The following is a 19,677-nucleotide window of genomic DNA, read 5'->3' on the forward strand; positions in this document are numbered from 1 at the left end:
TTCAATGTGATTACGTTGAACCAACGTGGAATAGATGTTGAATTGATGTCTGTGCCCAGTGGGTAGGCTTTTGCTCAATGGGCTAATACAGTCTCATTGCATGCAGAAAACCCGAGTTTGAACCGAGTTGGTCATGTTTGGTGGGCATTGTGATGAATGGTGAATAATAAACACAAAGCTGTGGTCGTAGCATTGCCAGCCGAACTCTTTTAATCAAAGTGAAATTCAACTTTTTGGGAGTGTAGTGTAACAACTCCTCAGTGAGACAAAATCTGATTGGTTTTATCTGTATCATTGCAGTCTACTCCCAGCCAATCATCTGTAAGGCTGCAGCGGACCTCCTGAAGAGTCACTTCCTGCCCACTCTGGAGAAACTCAGGAAAAAGACAGTCAAGGTGAGATGAGAGGAATTGAAACATATTCTTTGGACTTCTGTCCATTTGTTTGTTTTAATTTTCTATGAATCATGCACAAGAATCAATCACACAACTAGCTTGAATCCCAATGCGAACCTGCCAACTCCTATGTTATTGTTCGGCGTGACAATGACAAGACTTGGCAGTACAGCAAGGCTAGCGCACGGCCATTAAGGAAAACACTTGAGTGATTTCGTAATTCCCTGACCCCAGGGGGCGATAGAGGAGGAGCCGCTGAAGGCTGACATTAAAGGAGACACTCAGGAAGCTGAGCTTCTGTTATTACTATGTTGTAAAGGTGTTAACTATGTTATTATGTGTTATAACTGTGTTATTACTATATTATAACCCCAGGGAGCGATAGAGGAGGAGCCGCTGAAGGCTGACATTAAAGGAGACACTCAGGAAACCGAGCTTCTGTTATTACTATGTTGTAAAGGCGTTAACTATGTTATTATGTGTTATAACTGTGTTATTACTATATTATAACCCCAGGTGGTGGCAGAGGAGGAGCCGCTGAAGGCTGACATTAAAGGAGACACTCAGGAAGCTGAGCTTCTGTTATTACTATGTTGTAAAGCTGTTAACTATGTTATTATGTGTTATAACTGTGTTATTACTATATTATAACCCCAGGTGGTGGCAGAGGAGGAGCTGCTGCAGGCTGACATTAAAGGAGACACTCAGGAAGCTGAGCTTCTGTTATTACTATGTTGTAAAGGTGTTAACTATGTTATTACGTCTTATAACTGTGTTATTACTATATTATAACCCCAGGTGGTAGCAGAGGAGGAGCTGCTGAAGGCTGACATTAAAGGAGACACTCAGGAAGCTGAGCTTCTCATTCTGGATGAGTTTGCTGTCCTCTGTAGAGACCTGTACGCCTTCTACCCAATGCTCATCCGCTATGTGGACAACAACAGGTAGTATAACCCAGCCAGCCTTTCCAACACACACATCTGTTGTTTAGGTTCTGGGAAATCTGCAGGCCTTAAAAAAATTTCACTGAATTCATTTAGAATGACACCGTGTACTGTACTTGTATGGAATTAGATGTATTTGATTTTTATTTGTCCTTTATTTATTTCAGGAGATCATAGTGAGATAACATGGTTCCAATCTTTCTTATTTGGGATTGCTACCTGCAGATTCTCCAGGGGAGCATATCTTGGGATCTAGGCTACATATCACAACAGATGGTTACTATGGCCACGCCTCTTCTTTAGTCCACTTCTCATGAAAACATCTGTCAAACTCCCACCAGGTCCAGATGGTTGAAGAGGCCTGATGCTCAGTCCAACGAGCTCTTCACCATGGTGGCGGAGATCTTCATTCTGTGGTGCAAATCACACGTAAGACTTTTCACATTAGAATACTACATACAGTATGTTCATTTATTTTCAAGTTCTGTTTGAAGATTCTTCTTGTTTCTTTCCTTCTTTACTGACCCGTCGACAGAACTTCAAAAGGGAAGAGCAGAACTTTGTGGTTCAGAATGAAATCAACAACCTGTCTTTCTTGACTGGGGAACATAAGACCAAGATGTCCAAGGTGAGGCCGGAGCAGGAGTTAGTTTAGCTAGTAGTGAGTAAAGAAAGACATTCGCAGAAGCGCTCTCCCTGTGGTTTTCTGGAAATCCTGGTGGAGGCTTCCAGATATACCTGCTTATTCCCTCACAATTCCAGGAATCTTCCAACCAGGATTTCTGAAAAACCGAGTATTCTCTCTCTCTCTCCCTGTCTGTCTCTCCACAGTCAGGTGGTGACCAGGATAGGAAGCACAAGAAGCGGCGTGGAGAGTTATACTCTGTCCAGACCTCTCTGATCGTAGCCGCACTGAAGAAGATGCTGCCCATCGGACTCAACATGTGCACCCCAGGAGACCAGGAGCTCATCTCACTGGCCAAGATAAGATACAGTCTGGTGAGTTATACTACATTATCCCTCTAACCCTGGAGACCAGGAGCTCATCTCACTGGCCAAGATAAGATACAGTCTAGTGAGTTATACTACATTATCCCTCTAACCCTGGAGACCAGGAGCTCATCTCACTGGCCAAGATAAGATACAGTCTGGTGAGTTATGCTACATTATCCCTCTAACCCTGGAGACCAGGAGCTCATCTCACTGGTCAAGATAAGATACAGTCTGGTGAGTTACAGTACTATCATATTCCTAAAGTCTTCAATGATCATGTGAAGTAGCGTATTGATGTGTGATCACGCTACGTTTGTATTCACAGATATCCAGGCCTATCCCCAGCCATTTTGGAATGTTTTTAACCCACTCTCTCACTGAGAGTAATTTCTCACTCCATCCTGTTTCCCTCCAACAGAAAGACACAGACGATGAGGTGAAGGATCACTTGCGTGAGAACCTACATCTTCAGGACAAGGTAGGCTTGGGAAATGTAAATTGATCTGTTATTCCACACAGTGTGTACTTTGTATCTCCCCTGGTCATTTCTCTGTGGCCCAGGAAAGTGTGGTCTGTAACCTCTGCATTACTCCTTCATGTGTATTCAGCAGACCAGGACACTCAGATGCAGCAGCGCTTGTAGTAAAAAAAAAATTGACGTAGTTTCAGTGACACCAACTGAAAAAAACATATGTTGTTGTTCTTATGTTTAAATAATTTAACATTATAAATGGACAAAGTATAACATGTCTAACGCTGAATGTGTGTGCGCGTGTGTTTTTAAAGTCTGATGACCTGGCAGTGCAGTGGCAGATGAACCTGTATAAGGATGTGGTGGTGGTGGGGAGTGAGGAACATGCAGACCCAGAACAAACTGTGGACAGAATACAAAGCATCTCTGCTGCAGTCTTCCACCTGGAGCAGGTACCCTACAGTCAACAGTTACCATTCTATAAAGTCTGTTGTTTACTACGTGATTACATGATTTTCCCACTGAGACGTATGTCTCTTTTACAAGGGTGCCCTGTTTACAAACACAGCATCAAATACAAAGTACAGAATAAGGATTTAGTAATACAATTATAGCAGTCAAAGTGTGGATTATAACAGTCAAAGTGTGGATTATAACAATCAAATGGTGGATTGCAGACAGATTGTGGAGCTTCATCATGTTTCAATGAAATGTACAGTTGTGTGTCCTTCAGCTAGCTGTTGACATGTGACACTGTTTCTGAGCAAACACCAAATGTGATGAAAACAATAGTGGTCCGGGAACTAAGCATTGAGGAACACCGAAATTTACCTTAGATTCTGTTTGAGGAATTTACATCCACAGAAGAAAATATTTTTGTAAGACGTAATGTTTTAGGACGTAATGTTTTAAGACGTATTGTCCGTAAGACGTAATGTCCGTAAGACGTAATGTTGTGAGACGTAATGTTGTGAGACGTAATGTTGTGAGACGTAATGTCTATAAGACGTAATGTTTTAAGACGTAATGTTTTAAGACGTAATGTCCGTAAGACGTAATGTCCGTAAGACGTAATGTTTTAAGACGTAATGTCCGTAAGACGTAATGTTTTAAGACGTAATGTTTTAAGACGTAATGTTTTGAGACATAATGTTTTGAGACATAATGTTTTAAGACGAAATGTTTTGAGACGTAATGTTTTGAGACATAATGTTTTGAGACGTAATGTTTTGAGACGTAATGTTTAAAGACGTAATGTTTTGAGACTTAATGTTTTGAGACTTAATGTTTTGAGACATAATGTCCGTAAGACGTAATGTTTTGAGACGTAATGTTTTGAGACATAATGTTTTAAGACGTAATGTTTTGAGACATAATGTTCGTAGACGTAATGTTTTAAGACGTAATGTCCGTAAGACGTAATGTTTTAAGACGTAATGTTTTGAGACGTAATGTCCGTAAGACGTAATGTTTTAAGACGTAATGTTTTGAGAGGTAATGTTTTGAGACATAATGTTTTAAGACGTAATGTCCGTAAGACGTAATGTTTTGACCTCTAGGTGGAGCAGCCTCTGAGGATGAAGAAGTGTGTGTTCCAGAAGCTGCTGTCCAAACAGCGTAAACGTGCCGTGGTGGCCTGCTTCCGCATGGCTCCTCTCTACAACCTCCCCAGGTAAGACAGGCTTCTATCACACTTACATACTACTCATGACAATTAGAGGTACACTGATGGAAAAACTGGAGGCCTAAATTGTCTCTGTCAACTAAATGAGATACGTAAAAGGAATATGAGTTTGAGACTTTGTAACTGTGACAACTATCCCCAGAAAAAAGTCCTCAGTCGTCATACATGGTGTTATTGTCTCCATCAAATCAAACGTGACGTTCCAGTCCTGTATCTCTGTTATCTCTCGGTAAAGTTGGTGGCATGCTGTAACTAATGTATCCACACTCTATCTCCCTCTCCACATCCCTAACCTTGTCCTTCCTCTTTGTTATTTCTCTCTGTTGCACACCACCTACAACACCTTTTTCCTCAGATACAAAATTAACAATTACTTCCTGAACGGCTATCGGTACGTTTGGCTGGAAAAGGCGTTCGCTGAATCAAATTTTGACCACCTGTTCTCCGTACTAACGGTAATGTGAGACGTCCAGGCTGAATGCTAGCCTGAGTGTCAGTCTGTTGCTGTTCTCTCCTTGTGGAATTGTCATGGCAAACAGACTGGCACCCAGGCTAGGTGAATGCTTCATCTCTCCCCTCTCCATCTTATCCTCCAGACTATGGGCTGACCGAACAGTCAACACCACCTACCTACTGCACCTACCACAACCTACCTCCAGTTTACTGCACTGTTGATTCTGATTGGTCAGCCTCAGCTAACAACCAATCAGTGGTCAATCAATGAGCAATCCAGGAAGCATTTTGCTTGTTTACATAAAGATCATCATTGTCATTATGTCCTAGAATCATGTAATGTTTTGTCTCATGTGATTTGAGAAACATTCTGAATTTTTTTTTTTTAGCTTTATGTATCATTTATTAACTGAAATAATATTTGAATACAGTGTTCAGTGTTTTTAGATATAGTTTTAACCACATCCTCAGCCAGTTTCTGTATGCTAATTAAGCCATCAAGGATGACCAGTCAGAAGAGCCAGCTCCCATATAGACCAATCACCACCCTGGAATGCTCTTCCTTCCTGTTACACCCTCACATCTCTCCCTCCTTACTCCTCCCTCTTCCAAAATCTACTTGGACACACCTTAATCTCATTCTCCCATCTTCCACTCCCCTTCTCCCTCTCCTCTCCTCCCTCCTTCCCTAGGCATCGTTCTATTAATCTCTTCGTGTTGGGCTATGTGAGACTATGGATAGAGACAGAGGAGTACTCCTTTGAGGAGAGGCTAGTGCAGGACCTAGCAGTAAGTACTGGGCATATTGCGGTGGTGTCTGCCACCACCTCAGCCCTAGCCTCAGCCTTGCCCCCTGTGCCCTGTGTTGGCACCGCACCCCTACCAGCCCTCTCCGCCGACTGCCTCTTGAGCACGATGCCCGCCGTCAAACTTCGGGATCGGGATCGCTTCCCGGTCCGCCTGGGTATGGGGACCTCGCCTTGGGCCCCCAGAGGTTCCCGAGGCCCCCGCGCTCTCTCTAGCTTTGTGGCTCGCTACCGGCAGAGCCTTGACAGACATGACAGGCTCAACCTCAGGAGACTCAGTGGCAGCGATGGCTCTGTCTCCGCAGCAAAGCACGTGGCTAGAAAAACAGGCTACGGCATGGGCTATCTCACCACTACTACTACTACTACTGTGGTAAGAGGGGCAGCTAAAGCCCTCATTAGGTGTTAAGTGTTTGATGTCTGACGTCGACCCAACCATTTAGATGTTGTACGGTACGGTCTCTGCTGTAACTGTAAGTCTGTAGTGATTGATGTTGAAGTGATCAAGTGAAGTCTTCGGGTAGCATGCTCGAGCACACCTCAGTCTGGATTCATACAGTATTGTGACAAGTATCAAAAATTCATTGATCTCACTGTAAATATATAGTTGTACAGCTGTAAGGAAGATAGACATATTTATACAGTACTGCATAATGTCATAAAACATGACAAGGGGGAAGAATGTACAAGAGCAGGCAACGATGTAATACCACATCATCATCATCATTGTCCACACACTGCATTTAGTAGTACAGTATCTGTTGGACCATAGTAGTCTGCTGGCCCAGTATCTGTAGATGTCGACGGTGAGTATGACGGGTCTCCTCTTTAACTCCCAGGAATTTCCGATTCAAACTCCCATTAGACAGCTCTGCAAGCTTTATAATGTCAAAATACATTCCTTACTCACCAAATATGGAGTTTTGCTGAGCGACTATCTTCATTTACTCCCGTTACGGCCGGTATGTGCTTCCAAAAAAGGTCTAAATGAAAATGTAAAAGCAACTGGGAAAAAAAGGCCTGTTCGTCACCTCCAATGTAAATCACTTATGACTGTCATACTGTACGGTTCGGAAGTCTACACCAACTCAGTACATTTCAGCTGCCAAATAGGCGCATGTTAGATTACTTGTACAGTTTTATTTAGACATTTCTTGGAAGTACATATTTGGTGAGTAACAAACATATTTTGACATTATACTCATCGTTGACATCTCTAACACACAGATACAGATACAGCTTTTTCAATGATGGGTCTTGATCAGTAGGAAGACAACATTTTGAAACTGAGTGAAAAGGAGAGGAATTCCCTGTACTTAGAACACAGTTATGTTTTCAAAAAGTTTTCCTACGGTGTGCCCTACTGAACAATACTCTGGTCCATTCATTTGACAGTGTCCCTATCCTGTCCTTCTCATGGATACAATCATCAGTAAAATCCTGATCCTGCATCACTACCACCCTTGCAGCCCACATCTGAGCATGCCAGCATGGGTTGTTCCATAAACATGGGTTGTTCCATAAACATGGGTTGTTCCATAAACAGTGTGACTATAATGGGCATGATCATGCATGGCGTGTTAAACAACCCATTAGCCAACCTCTCTGACTCGGAGTTCAGAAACGTTGGACATCGTCCAAAAGGTAATGGCTTGAAGCTATGCTGAATAACTAATGTGATAATGTGATCGATGTTGAGTGGTGAGTAAATAACATGGTTTAACCAGCAGGGTGTAGTCTCTAGTGGGAAGGCCAGGTTCAGAACAGAGCTAACCCCTGTATTTAACCAGCAGGGTGTAGTCTCTAGTGGAAAGGCCAGGTTCAGAACAGAGCTAACCCCTGTATTTAACCAGCAGGGTGTAGTCTCTAGTGGAAAGGCCAGGTTCAGAACAGAGCTAACCCCTGTATTTAACCAGCAGGGTGTAGTCTCTAGTGGAAAGGCCAGGTTCAGAACAGAGCTAACCCCTGTATTTAACCAGCAGGGTGTAGTCTCTAGTGGCAAGGCCAGGTTCAGAACAGAGCTAACCCCTGTATTTAACCAGCAGGGTGTAGTCTCTAGTGGAAAGGCCAGGTTCAGAACAGAGCTAACCCCTGTATTTAACCAGCAGGGTGTAGTCTCTAGTGGAAAGGCCAGGTTCAGAACAGAGCTAACCCCTGTATTTAACCAGCAGGGTGTAGTCTCTAGTGGAAAGGCCAGGTTCAGAACAGAGCTAACCCCTGTATTTAACCAGCAGGGTGTAGTCTCTAGTGGAAAGGCCAGGTTCAGAACAGAGCTAACCCCTGTATTTAACCAGCAGGGTGTAGTCTCTAGTGGGAAGGCCAGGTTCAGAACAGAGCTAACCCCTGTATTTAACCAGCAGGGTGTAGTCTCTAGTGGAAAGGCCAGGTTCAGAACAGAGCTAACCCCTGTATTTAACCAGCAGGGTGTAGTCTCTAGTGGAAAGGCCAGGTTCAGAACAGAGCTAACCCCTGTATTTAGCCAGCAGGGTGTAGTCTCTAGTGGAAAGGCCAGGTTCAGAACAGAGCTAACCCCTGTATTTAACCAGCAAGGTGTAGTCTCTAGTGGGAAGGCCAGGTTCAGAACAGAGCTAACCCCTGTATTTAACCAGCAGGGTGTAGTCTCTAGTGGAAAGGCCAGGTTCAGAACAGAGCTAACCCCTGTATTTAACCAGCAGGGTGTAGTCTCTAGTGGAAAGGCCAGGTTCAGAACAGAGCTAACCCCTGTATTTAACCAGCAGGGTGTAGTCTCTAGTGGAAAGGCCAGGTTCAGAACAGAGCTAACCCCTGTATTTAACCAGCAGGGTGTAGTCTCTAGTGGAAAGGCCAGGTTCAGAACAGAGCTAACCCCTGTATTTAACCAGCAGGGTGTAGTCTCTAGTGGCAAGGCCAGGTTCAGAACAGAGCTAACCCCTGTATTTAGCCAGCAGGGTGTAGTCTCTAGTGGAAAGGCCAGGTTCAGAACAGAGCTAACCCCTGTATTTAACCAGCAGGGTGTAGTCTCTAGTGGAAAGGCCAGGTTCAGAACAGAGCTAACCCCTGTATTTAACCAGCAGGGTGTAGTCTCTAGTGGAAAGGCCAGGTTCAGAACAGAGCTAACCCCTGTATTTAACCAGCAGGGTGTAGTCTCTAGTGGAAAGGCCAGGTTCAGAACAGAGCTAACCCCTGTATTTAACCAGCAGGGTGTAGTCTCTAGTGGGAAGGCCAGGTTCAGAACAGAGCTAACCCCTGTATTTAACCAGCAGGGTGTAGTCTCTAGTGGCAAGGCCAGGTTCAGAACAGAGCTAACCCCAGTCTCTTGCGGATTGTCTGTGTAGAAAACCCCAATGAAGATCGTGGAGGAGGAGGAAGAGGAGGAGGTTGAGATTCAGCCAGACCCTCTTCATCAGCTTATCCTTCACTTTAGCCACAACGCCCTCACAGAGAGAAGGTAGGAGGGAATGACCAATCAACCAGTGGTGTAAAAAGTACCCAATACTCATACTTGAGTAAAAGTAAAGATACCTTAGTAGAAAATGACTTAAGTAAAAGTGACAGTGAGCCAGTAAAATACTACTACAGTAAACGTTTTAAAGTATTTGGTTTTAAATATACTTAAGTATCAAAAGTAAATGTAGTTGATTAAATATACTTATGAAAAGTAAAAGTAAAAGTCTGAATAAAATTTAAAATTCCTACAGAATTTTCTTGTTTTTTATTTATTTACGGATAGCCAGGGTCACACTCCAACACTCAGACATCATTTACAAACAGAGCATTTGTGTTTAGTGAGTCCACCAGATCAGTGGCAGTAGGGATGACCAGGGATATTCTCTTGATAAGTGTGCGAATTGGACAATTGTCTGTCCTGCAACAGTAATCATTCAAAATGTAATGTGTACTATTGGGTGTCAGGGAAAATGTATGGAGTAAAAAGTACATCCTTTTCTTTAGGAATGTAGTGAAGTAAAAGTAAAAGTTGTCAAAAATATAAATAGTAAAGTACAGATACACCAAATAACTATTTAAGTAGTACTTTAAAGTACACTGCTCAAAAAAATAAAGGGAACACTTAAACAACACATCCTAGATCTGAATGAAAGAAATAATCTTATTAAATACTTTTTTCTTTACATAGTTGAATGTGCTGACAACAAAATCACACAAAAATAATCAATGGAAATCCAATTTATCAACCCATGGAGGTCTGGATTTGGAGTCACACTCAAAATTAAAGTGGAAAACCACACTACAGGCTGATCCAACTTTGATGTAATGTCCTTAAAACAAGTCAAAATGAGGCTCAGTAGTGTGTGTGGCCTCCACGTGCCTGTATGACCTCCCTACAACGCCTGGGCATGCTCCTGATGAGGTGGCAGATGGTCTCCTGAGGGATCTCCTCCAAGACCTGGACTAAAGCATCCGCCAACTCCTGGACAGTCTGTGGTGCAACGTGGCGTTGGTGGATGGAGCGAGACATGATGTCCCAGATGTGCTCAATTGGATTCAGGTCTGGGGAACGGGCGGGCCAGTCCATAGCATCAATGCCTTCCTCTTGCAGGAACTGCTGACACACTCCAGCCACATGAGGTCTAGCATTGTCTTGCATTAGGAGGAACCCAGGGCCAACCGCACCAGCATATGGTCTCACAAGGGGTCTGAGGATCTCATCTCGGTACCTAATGGCAGTCAGGCTACCTCTGGCGAGCACATGGAGGGCTGTGCAGCCCCCCAAAGAAATGCCACCCCACACCATGACTGACCCACCGCCAAACCGGTCATGCTGGAGGATGTTGCAGGCAGCAGAACGTTCTCCACGGCGTCTCCAGACTCTGTCACGTCTGTCACGTGCTCAGTGTGAACCTGCTTTCATCTGTGAAGAGCACAGGGCGCCAGTGGCGAATTTGCCAATCTTGGTGTTCTCTGGCAAATGCCAAACGTCCTGCACGGTGTTGGGCTGTAAGCACAACCCCCACCTGTGGACGTCGGGCCCTCATACCACCCTCATGGAGTCTGTTTCTGACTGTTTGAGCAGACACATGCACATTTGTGGCCTGCTGGAGGTAATTTTGCAGGGCTCTGGCAGTGCTCATCCTGCTCCTCCTTGCACAAAGGCGGAGGTAGCGGTCCTGCTGCTGGGTTGTTGCCCTCCTACGGCCTCCTCCACGTCTCCTGATGTACTGGCCTGTCTCCTGGTAGCGCCTCCATGCTATGGACACTACGCTGTCAGACACAGCAAACCTTCTTGTCACAGCTCGCATTGATGTGCCATCCTGGATGAGCTGCACTACCTGAGCCACTTGTGTGGGTTGTAGACTCCGCCTCATGCTACCACTAGAGTGAAAGCACCGCCAGCATTCAAAAGTGACCAAAACATCAGCCAGGAAGCATAGGAACTGAGAAGTGGTCTGTGGTCTCCACCTGTAGAACCACTCCTTTATTGGGGGTGTCTTGCTTATTGCCTATAATTTCCACCTGTTGTCTATTCCATTTGCACAACAGCATGTGAAATGTATTGTCAATTAGTGTTGCTTCCTAAGTGGACAGTTTGATTTCACAGAAGTGTGATTGACTTGGAGTTACATTGTGTTGTTTAAGTGTTCCCTTCATTTTTTTGAGCAGTATATTTTAACTTAAGTACTTTACATCACTGCAATCAACCAATGTTTTTTTTATTTAACCTTTTATTTTGACAGTGAGTCAATCAACCAATCACTCAATCGATCAATTAATCAATCAACCTAGTGAACAAGTGTTTTATCAAATCTTACTTAAATACATAAGAATTGTGTGATCTTAACTTATTTGTGTTATTTACTTTACAAACCTGATACAAGTCATGATAATGATTGGATAATATGTTATTCTCTCCAGTTTCTTGGAAGAAGATCCGTTATATATTGCGTATGCAGACATGATGGCAAAGGTACGCAACTGAGAATTTGAGCACACTTTGGCTGCGTTTACATAGGCAGCCCAGTTCTGATCTTTTGCCCAACTATTGGCAAAAGATCTGATCTGATTGGTCAAAAGTTCAATTAGTGACAAAAGATCAGAACTGGGCTGCATGTGTAAACACATACTTTCATAATCCGACTGAAGTAGTGGGTTCATAATCAGTTAATGCACAGTTGTCCTAGCTCTAACATGTTCCTCCTCGATCTCCTCAGAGTTGTGCAGAGGATGAAGAGGAGGAAGAAGAGGAAGAGGGGAAAGAGAAGACATTTGAGGTATCACTAACCCCCAGGCTTAAAGCCTTAGATACTTTTTAATCAAATCTATCTGAACACAGTCTGAACCCAGTCTGAACCTAGTCTGAACCCAGTCTGAATCTGTCTGAACCCAGTATGAACCTAGTCTGAACCCAGTATGAACCTAGTCTGAACCCAGTATGAACCTAGTCTGAACCTGTCTGAACCCAGTCTGAATCTGTCTGAACCCAGTCTGTGCCTTTAGCTTGGATAAATATCTGACTTGTGGATGATGAGACCGAGATGAGACAGGATTTTAATCAACAGCACTGGCTACAACTGATAACATCCCATGTCTATGGTGTCAGCTGACAAAGACTGGCCAATGGTTGAAATGTCATCGTCACTGTGACAGCCATGTTCCAGTCAACTTTTCAGTAGTGTATCTTCTATACATCAGCTTTGTCCTTTTGTATCCAGCAGCTGGAAGACCATTGATGTTGTCACTTTCCTGTGAAATGTGTGAATGTCTCACTAAGATTATGTTTGATTGTGTATTTTAACCCCTCAGGATTATAGATATCGACGTATGAACTATGAGACCGGTTTATAATGAACAGCGACTACAGCAGTTTGGCTTTTATTGCATATGACCATTATATGATCTGCCATTCCCCTTTGGGCCCACAGGAGAAAGAGATGGAGAAACAGAAGATCTTGTACCAGCAGGCCAGGCTCCACGCCCGCGGGGCTGCTGAGATGGTGCTACAGATGATCAGTGCCAGTAAAGGTGAGGATGTTCTTTATCTACAGTACAGGTGTGACTTCAGAGCCTTGTGTACTACACAGCATGTTCACCCCCAGATAATATTTAATCCAAACTCATGAACCCATACATGCAGTGGAATGATCTCGCAAACCATAATCAAAGTCTCGTTCTAGCCATCTATCTGTGGTTAGCACTGTGCTAACTACTTGGGTGCTCAGTCTACTCCTCTTTGTCCCCAGGTCGACTAGGTCCTATGGTGACCTGCACCCTCAAACTGGGCATCTCCATCCTCAACGGAGGCAACGTGCTGGTCCAGCAGGTTAGATAGACTACATTACATTACCAGAGATGTATTACTGTGTATGTTACACATCATTACCAGAGATGTATTCCATCATCACGTCTTACCAAGAGTTTCTGTGCATGAAAACACACAAGTTTTATTTTCCATTGTTTTGCAGAAAATGCTGGATTATCTGAAAGAGAAAAGAGATGCAGGCTTTTTCAAGAGTTTGTCAGGCCTCATGCAGTCCTGCAGGTAACTGTGACTACGCCACCCAAATAATCCAAAGGGCAGATCTCGTCTGGGAACTGCCTGGGAATGATAATAGACTTTTGATCAATTAAAATATTGTAACTTATTGATAAGCATGTTGATTATGCCCAATGACATGATGACCACTGTTTATGTCATTCTTATTCATTATCCCTAGCGTACTATTTCTCTTTCACAATGTGTCTGTCACGACTTCCGCCGAAGTCGGTCCCTCTCCTTGTTCGGGCGGCGTTCGGCAGTCGACGTCACAGGTCTTCTAGCCATCGCCGATCCACCTTTCATTTTCCAGTTGTTTTTGTCTATATTTTCTACACACCTTGTTTCTTTCCCCAATTACATGTTCATGTATTTAACCCTCTGTTTCCGCCATGTTTTTGTGCGTGATTGTTTCTATGTTCATTCGGTACATTATGGCTGGTATTTCGATGGGTGCTGTTTTCACCCGTGTGTATTGATTACCGTTTATTGTTGGTCAAGTGTATTGTTACCTTGTGCCTTTATTTTGAGTAAAGTATGTTGCTCACTCATTCTGCTCTCCTGCTCCTGACTTCATGCACCAGCTACACCCACCTTCTGACAGAGTCTTATCTCCATACCCTTTACAGTGTCCTGGACTTAAATGCCTTTGAGAGACAGAACAAAGCGGAAGGTCTGGGGATGGTGACAGATGAAGGATCCAGTAAGTATAGAGACATGATGGCCAACTGATGCACTACCCCAAGCTTTAATAAGTAGTTTAACATTTGAGTGTTCAATTGTAGTTTTATTTTTCCCTTTTCCCTTCAGCTGTAGGTTCTAAGAGCTGTCTCGCTCTCTTGGTTGCTGTTTCACACTTGGAGTATCTTTACGCAGAAAACATGTTGAGCTTCTTTTTTCTCCTTTTCTTCTCAGCAATAGGTTCAAGAGCTATCTTTACTCAGAGAATCCCACAGATTTCACTTACTGCTCAGCTAAAAACCAACCTCCTTCCAAATGGCTAATGCTGGAGCATGACATTGTCTTATCTCTCTCTGCCGTGTTTTACATGTTGGTGTCAAATTATCTTCAGAAAGAATGTCCCCTAGCTACAGTAATATACAATTATCTTCAGAAAGAATGCCCCTAGCTACAGTAATATACAATTATCTTCAGAAAGAATGCCCCTAGCTACAGTAATATACAATTATCTTCAGAAAGAATGCCTCCTAGCTACAGTAATATCAAATTATCTTCAGAAAGAATGTCCCCTAGCTACAGTAATATACAATTATCTTCAGAAAGAATGCCTCCTAGCTACAGTAATATCAAATTATCTTCAGAAAGAATGCCCCCTAGCTACAGTAATATACAATTATCTTCAGAAAGAATGTCCCCTAGCTACAGTAATATACAATTATCTTCAGAAAGAATGCCCCCTAGCTACAGTAATATACAATTATCTTCAGAAAGAATGCCCCCTAGCTACAGTAATATACAATTATCTTCAGAAAGAATACCCCCTAGTTACAGTAATATCAAATTATCTTCAGAAAGAATGCCCCCTAGCTACAGTAATATGAAATCAAATTATCTTCAGAAAGAATGCCCCCTAGCTACAGTAATATGAAATCAAATTATCTTCAGAAAGAATGTCCCCTAGCTACAGTAATATCAAATTATCTACTGAAAGAATGCCCCCTAGCTACAGTAATGTGAAATCAAATTATCTTCAGAAAGAATGCCCCTAGCTACAGTAATATACAATTATCTTCAGAAAGAATGCCCCTAGCTACAGTAATATCAAATTATCTTCAGAAAGAATGCCCCCTAGTTACAGTAATATCAAATTATCTTCAGAAAGAATGTCCCCTAGCTACAGTAATATGAAATCAAATTATCTTCAGAAAGAATGCCCCCTAGCTACAGTAATATGAAATCAAATTATCTTCAGAAAGAATGTCCCCTAGCTACAGTAATATGAAATTAAATTATCTTCAGAAAGAATGTCCCCTAGCTACAGTAATATCAAATTATCTACTGAAAGAATGCCCCCTAGCTACAGTAATATGAAATCTAATTATCTTCAGAAAGAATGCCCCTAGCTACAGTAATATACAATTATCTTCAGAAAGAATGCCCCTAGCTACAGTAATATGAAATTAAATTATCTTCAGAAAGAATGTCCCCTAGCTACAGTAATATCAAATTATCTACTGAAAGAATTGCCCCTAGCTACAGTAATATGAAATCAAATTATCTTCAGAAAGAATGCCCCTAGCTACAGTAATATACAATTATCTTCAGAAAGAATGTCCCCTAGCTACAGTAATATCAAATTATCTACTAAAAGAATGCCCCCTAGCTACAGTAATATGAAATCAAATTATCTTCAGAAAGAATGCCCCTAGCTACAGTAATATACAATTATCTTCAGAAAGAATGCCCCTAGCTACAGTAATATCAAATTATCTTCAGAAAGAATGCCCCTAGCTACAGTAATATCAAATTATCTTCAGAAAGAATGCCCCTAGCTACAGTAATATCAAATTATCTTCAGAAACAATGCCCCCTAGCTACAATAATATGAAATCAAATTATCTTCAGAAAGAATGCCCCCTAGCTACAGTAATATGAAATCTAATTATCTTCAGAAAGAATGCCCCCTAGCTACAGTAATATACAATTATCTTCAGAAAGAATGCCTCCTAGCTACAGTAATATACAATTATCTTCAGAAAGAATGTCCCCTAGCTACAGTAATATACAATTATCTTCAGAAAGAATGCCCCCTAGCTACAGTAATATACAATTATCTTCAGAAAGAATGCCTCCTAGCTACAGTAATATCAAATTATCTTCAGAAAGAATGCCCCCTAGCTACAGTAATATACAATTATCTTCAGAAAGAATGTCCCCTAGCTACAGTAATATACAATTATCTTCAGAAAGAATGCCCCCTAGCTACAGTAATATACAATTATCTTCAGAAAGAATGCCCCCTAGCTACAGTAATATACAATTATCTTCAGAAAGAATACCCCCTAGTTACAGTAATATCAAATTATCTTCAGAAAGAATGCCCCCTAGCTACAGTAATATGAAATCAAATTATCTTCAGAAAGAATGCCCCCTAGCTACAGTAATATGAAATCAAATTATCTTCAGAAAGAATGTCCCCTAGCTACAGTAATATCAAATTATCTACTGAAAGAATGCCCCCTAGCTACAGTAATGTGAAATCAAATTATCTTCAGAAAGAATGCCCCTAGCTACAGTAATATACAATTATCTTCAGAAAGAATGCCCCTAGCTACAGTAATATCAAATTATCTTCAGAAAGAATGCCCCCTAGTTACAGTAATATCAAATTATCTTCAGAAAGAATGTCCCCTAGCTACAGTAATATGAAATCAAATTATCTTCAGAAAGAATGCCCCCTAGCTACAGTAATATGAAATCAAATTATCTTCAGAAAGAATGCCCCCTAGCTACAGTAATATGAAATTAAATTATCTTCAGAAAGAATGTCCCCTAGCTACAGTAATATCAAATTATCTACTGAAAGAATGCCCCCTAGCTACAGTAATATGAAATCAAATTATCTTCAGAAAGAATGCCCCTAGCTACAGTAATATACAATTATCTTCAGAAAGAATGCCCCTAGCTACAGCCTCGGAAGCCCCTAGCTCAGAATTACAATTATCTTCGGAGCCCCAGCACAGAATGCTCGGGCCCTAGCTACAGTAATATCAAATTATCTACTGAAAGAATGCCCCTAGCTACAGTAATATGAAATCAAATTATCTTCAGAAAGAATGCCCCTAGCTACAGTAATATACAATTATCTTCAGAAAGAATGCCCCTAGCTACAGTAATATGAAATTAAATTATCTTCAGAAAGAATGTCCCCTAGCTACAGTAATATCAAATTATCTACTGAAAGAATGCCCCCTAGCTACAGTAATATGAAATCAAATTATCTTCAGAAAGAATGCCCCTAGCTACAGTAATATACAATTATCTTCAGAAAGAATGCCCCTAGCTACAGTAATATCAAATTATCTTCAGAAAGAATGCCCCTAGCTACAGTAATATCAAATTATCTTCAGAAAGAATGCCCCTAGCTACAGTAATATCAAATTATCTTCAGAAACAATGCCCCCTAGCTACAATAATATGAAATCAAATTATCTTCAGAAAGAATGCCCCCTAGCTACAGTAATATGAAATCTAATTATCTTCAGAAAGAATGCCCCTAGCTACAGTAATATCAAATTATCTTCAGAAAGAATGCCCCCTAGCTACAGTAATATAATATCAAATTATCTTCAGAAAGAATGCCCCTAGCTACAGAAATATCAAATTATCTTCAGAAAGAATGTCCCCTAGCTACAGTAATATAATATCAAATTATCTTCAGAAAGAATGCCCCTAGCTACAGTAATATCAAATTATCTTCAGAAAGAATGTCCCCTAGCTACAGTAATATAATATCAAATTATCTTCAGAAAGAATGCCCCTAGCTACAGTAATATCAAATTATCTTCAGAAAGAATGTCCCCTAGCTACAGTAATATAATATCAAATTATCTTCAGAAAGAATGCCCCTAGCTACAGTAATATCAAATTATCTTCAGAAAGAATGTCCCCTAGCTACAGTAATATAATATCAAATTATCTTCAGAAAGAATGCTCCCTAGCTACAGTAATATGAAATCAAATTATCTTCAGAAAGAATGTCCCCTAGCTACAGTAATATGAAATTAAATTATCTTCAGAAAGAATGTCCCCTAGCTACAGTAATATCAAATTATCTACTGAAAGAATGCCCCCTAGCTACAGTAATATGAAATCAAATTATCTTCAGAAAGAATGCCCCTAGCTACAGTAATATACAATTATCTTCAGAAAGAATGCCCCTAGCTACAGTAATATCAAATTATCTTCAGAAAGAATGCCCCTTAGTTACAGTAATATCAAATTATCTTCAGAAAGAATGCCCCCTAGCTACAGTAATATGAAATCAAATTATCTTCAGAAAGAATGCCCCCTAGCTACAGTAATATGAAATGAAATTATCTTCAGAAAGAATGTCCCCTAGCTACAGTAATATCAAATTAAATTATCTTCAGAAAGAATGTCCCCTAGCTACAGTAACTTCAAATTATCTACTGAAAGAATGCCCCCTAGCTACAGTAATGTGAAATCAAATTATCTTCAGAAAGAATGCCCCTAGCTACAGTAATATACAATTATCTTCAGAAAGAATGCCCCTAGCTACAGTAATATCAAATTATCTTCAGAAAGAATGCCCCCTAGTTACAGTAATATCAAATTATCTTCAGAAAGAATGTCCCCTAGCTACAGTAATATGAAATCAAATTATCTTCAGAAAGAATGCACCCTAGCTACAGTAATATGAAATGAAATTATCTTCAGAAAGAATGTCCCCTAGCTACAGTAATATGAAATTAAATTATTTTCAGAAAGAATGTCCCCTAGCTACAGTAATATCAAATTATCTACTGAAAGAATGCCCCCTAGCTACAGTAATATGAAATCAAATTATCTTCAGAAAGAATGCCCCTAGCTACAGTAATATACAATTATCTTCAGAAAGAATGCCCCTAGCTACAGTAATATCAAATTATCTTCAGAAAGAATGCCCCTAGCTACAGTAATATCAAATTATCTTCAGAAAGAATGCCCCTAGCTACAGTAATATCAAATTATCTTCAGAAAGAATGCCCCCTAGCTACAATAATATGAAATCAAATTATCTTCAGAAAGAATGCCCCCTAGCTACAATAATATGAAATCTAATTATCTTCAGAAAGAATGCCCCTAGCTACAGTAATATCAAATTATCTTCAGAAAGAATGCCCCCTAGCTACAGTAATATAATATCAAATTATCTTCAGAAAGAATGCCCCTAGCTACAGAAATATCAAATTATCTTCAGAAAGAATGTCCCCTAGCTACAGTAATATAATATCAAATTATCTTCAGAAAGAATGCCCCTAGCTACAGTAATATCAAATTATCTTCAGAAAGAATGTCCCCTAGCTACAGTAATATAATATCAAATTATCTTCAGAAAGAATGTCCCCTAGCTACAGTAATATCAAATTATCTTCAGAAAGAATGCCCCTAGCTACAGTAATATCAAATTATCTTCAGAAAGAATGCCCCTAGCTACAGTAATATCAAATTATCTTCAGAAAGAATGCCCCTAGCTACAGTAACTTCAAATTATCTACTGAAAGAATGCCCCCTAGCTACAGTAATGTGAAATCAAATTATCTTCAGAAAGAATGCCCCTAGCTACAGTAATATACAATTATCTTCAGAAAGAATGCCCCTAGCTACAATAATATCAAATTATCTTCAGAAAGAATGCCCCCTAGCTACAGTAATATCAAATTATCTTCAGAAAGAATGCCCCTAGCTACAGTAATATCAAATTATCTTCAGAAAGAA

At 40.9% G+C, this 19,677-nt stretch overlaps 1 protein-coding gene across 5 annotated transcripts in view; it reads left to right on the forward strand.

Moving 5' to 3' along the window:
• LOC106608253 (ryanodine receptor 3) overlaps positions 1 to 19,677 on the forward strand; it is a 264,485-nt gene that overhangs the window by 214,658 nt on the left and 30,150 nt on the right. For all 5 annotated transcript variants that reach the window (XM_082977053.1, XM_045721102.2, XM_045721103.2 and 2 more), the window contains 16 exons: positions 301 to 395; positions 1,194 to 1,339; positions 1,681 to 1,768; positions 1,875 to 1,967; positions 2,171 to 2,338; positions 2,751 to 2,810; positions 3,119 to 3,256; positions 4,364 to 4,476; positions 5,634 to 5,730; positions 9,062 to 9,174; positions 11,598 to 11,649; positions 11,894 to 11,953; positions 12,605 to 12,704; positions 12,923 to 13,002; positions 13,145 to 13,221; positions 13,845 to 13,918. In XM_082977053.1, the coding sequence (XP_082833179.1) occupies positions 301 to 395; positions 1,194 to 1,339; positions 1,681 to 1,768; positions 1,875 to 1,967; positions 2,171 to 2,338; positions 2,751 to 2,810; positions 3,119 to 3,256; positions 4,364 to 4,476; positions 5,634 to 5,730; positions 9,062 to 9,174; positions 11,598 to 11,649; positions 11,894 to 11,953; positions 12,605 to 12,704; positions 12,923 to 13,002; positions 13,145 to 13,221; positions 13,845 to 13,918 (1,554 nt within the window). The remainder of the gene's footprint in view (positions 1 to 300; positions 396 to 1,193; positions 1,340 to 1,680; positions 1,769 to 1,874; positions 1,968 to 2,170; positions 2,339 to 2,750; positions 2,811 to 3,118; positions 3,257 to 4,363; positions 4,477 to 5,633; positions 5,731 to 9,061; positions 9,175 to 11,597; positions 11,650 to 11,893; positions 11,954 to 12,604; positions 12,705 to 12,922; positions 13,003 to 13,144; positions 13,222 to 13,844; positions 13,919 to 19,677) is intronic.

Source organism: Salmo salar, chromosome 06, assembly GCF_965601325.2.
Source record: "Salmo salar chromosome 06, fSalSal1, whole genome shotgun sequence".
NCBI classification, from domain to species: domain Eukaryota; kingdom Metazoa; phylum Chordata; class Actinopteri; order Salmoniformes; family Salmonidae; genus Salmo; species Salmo salar.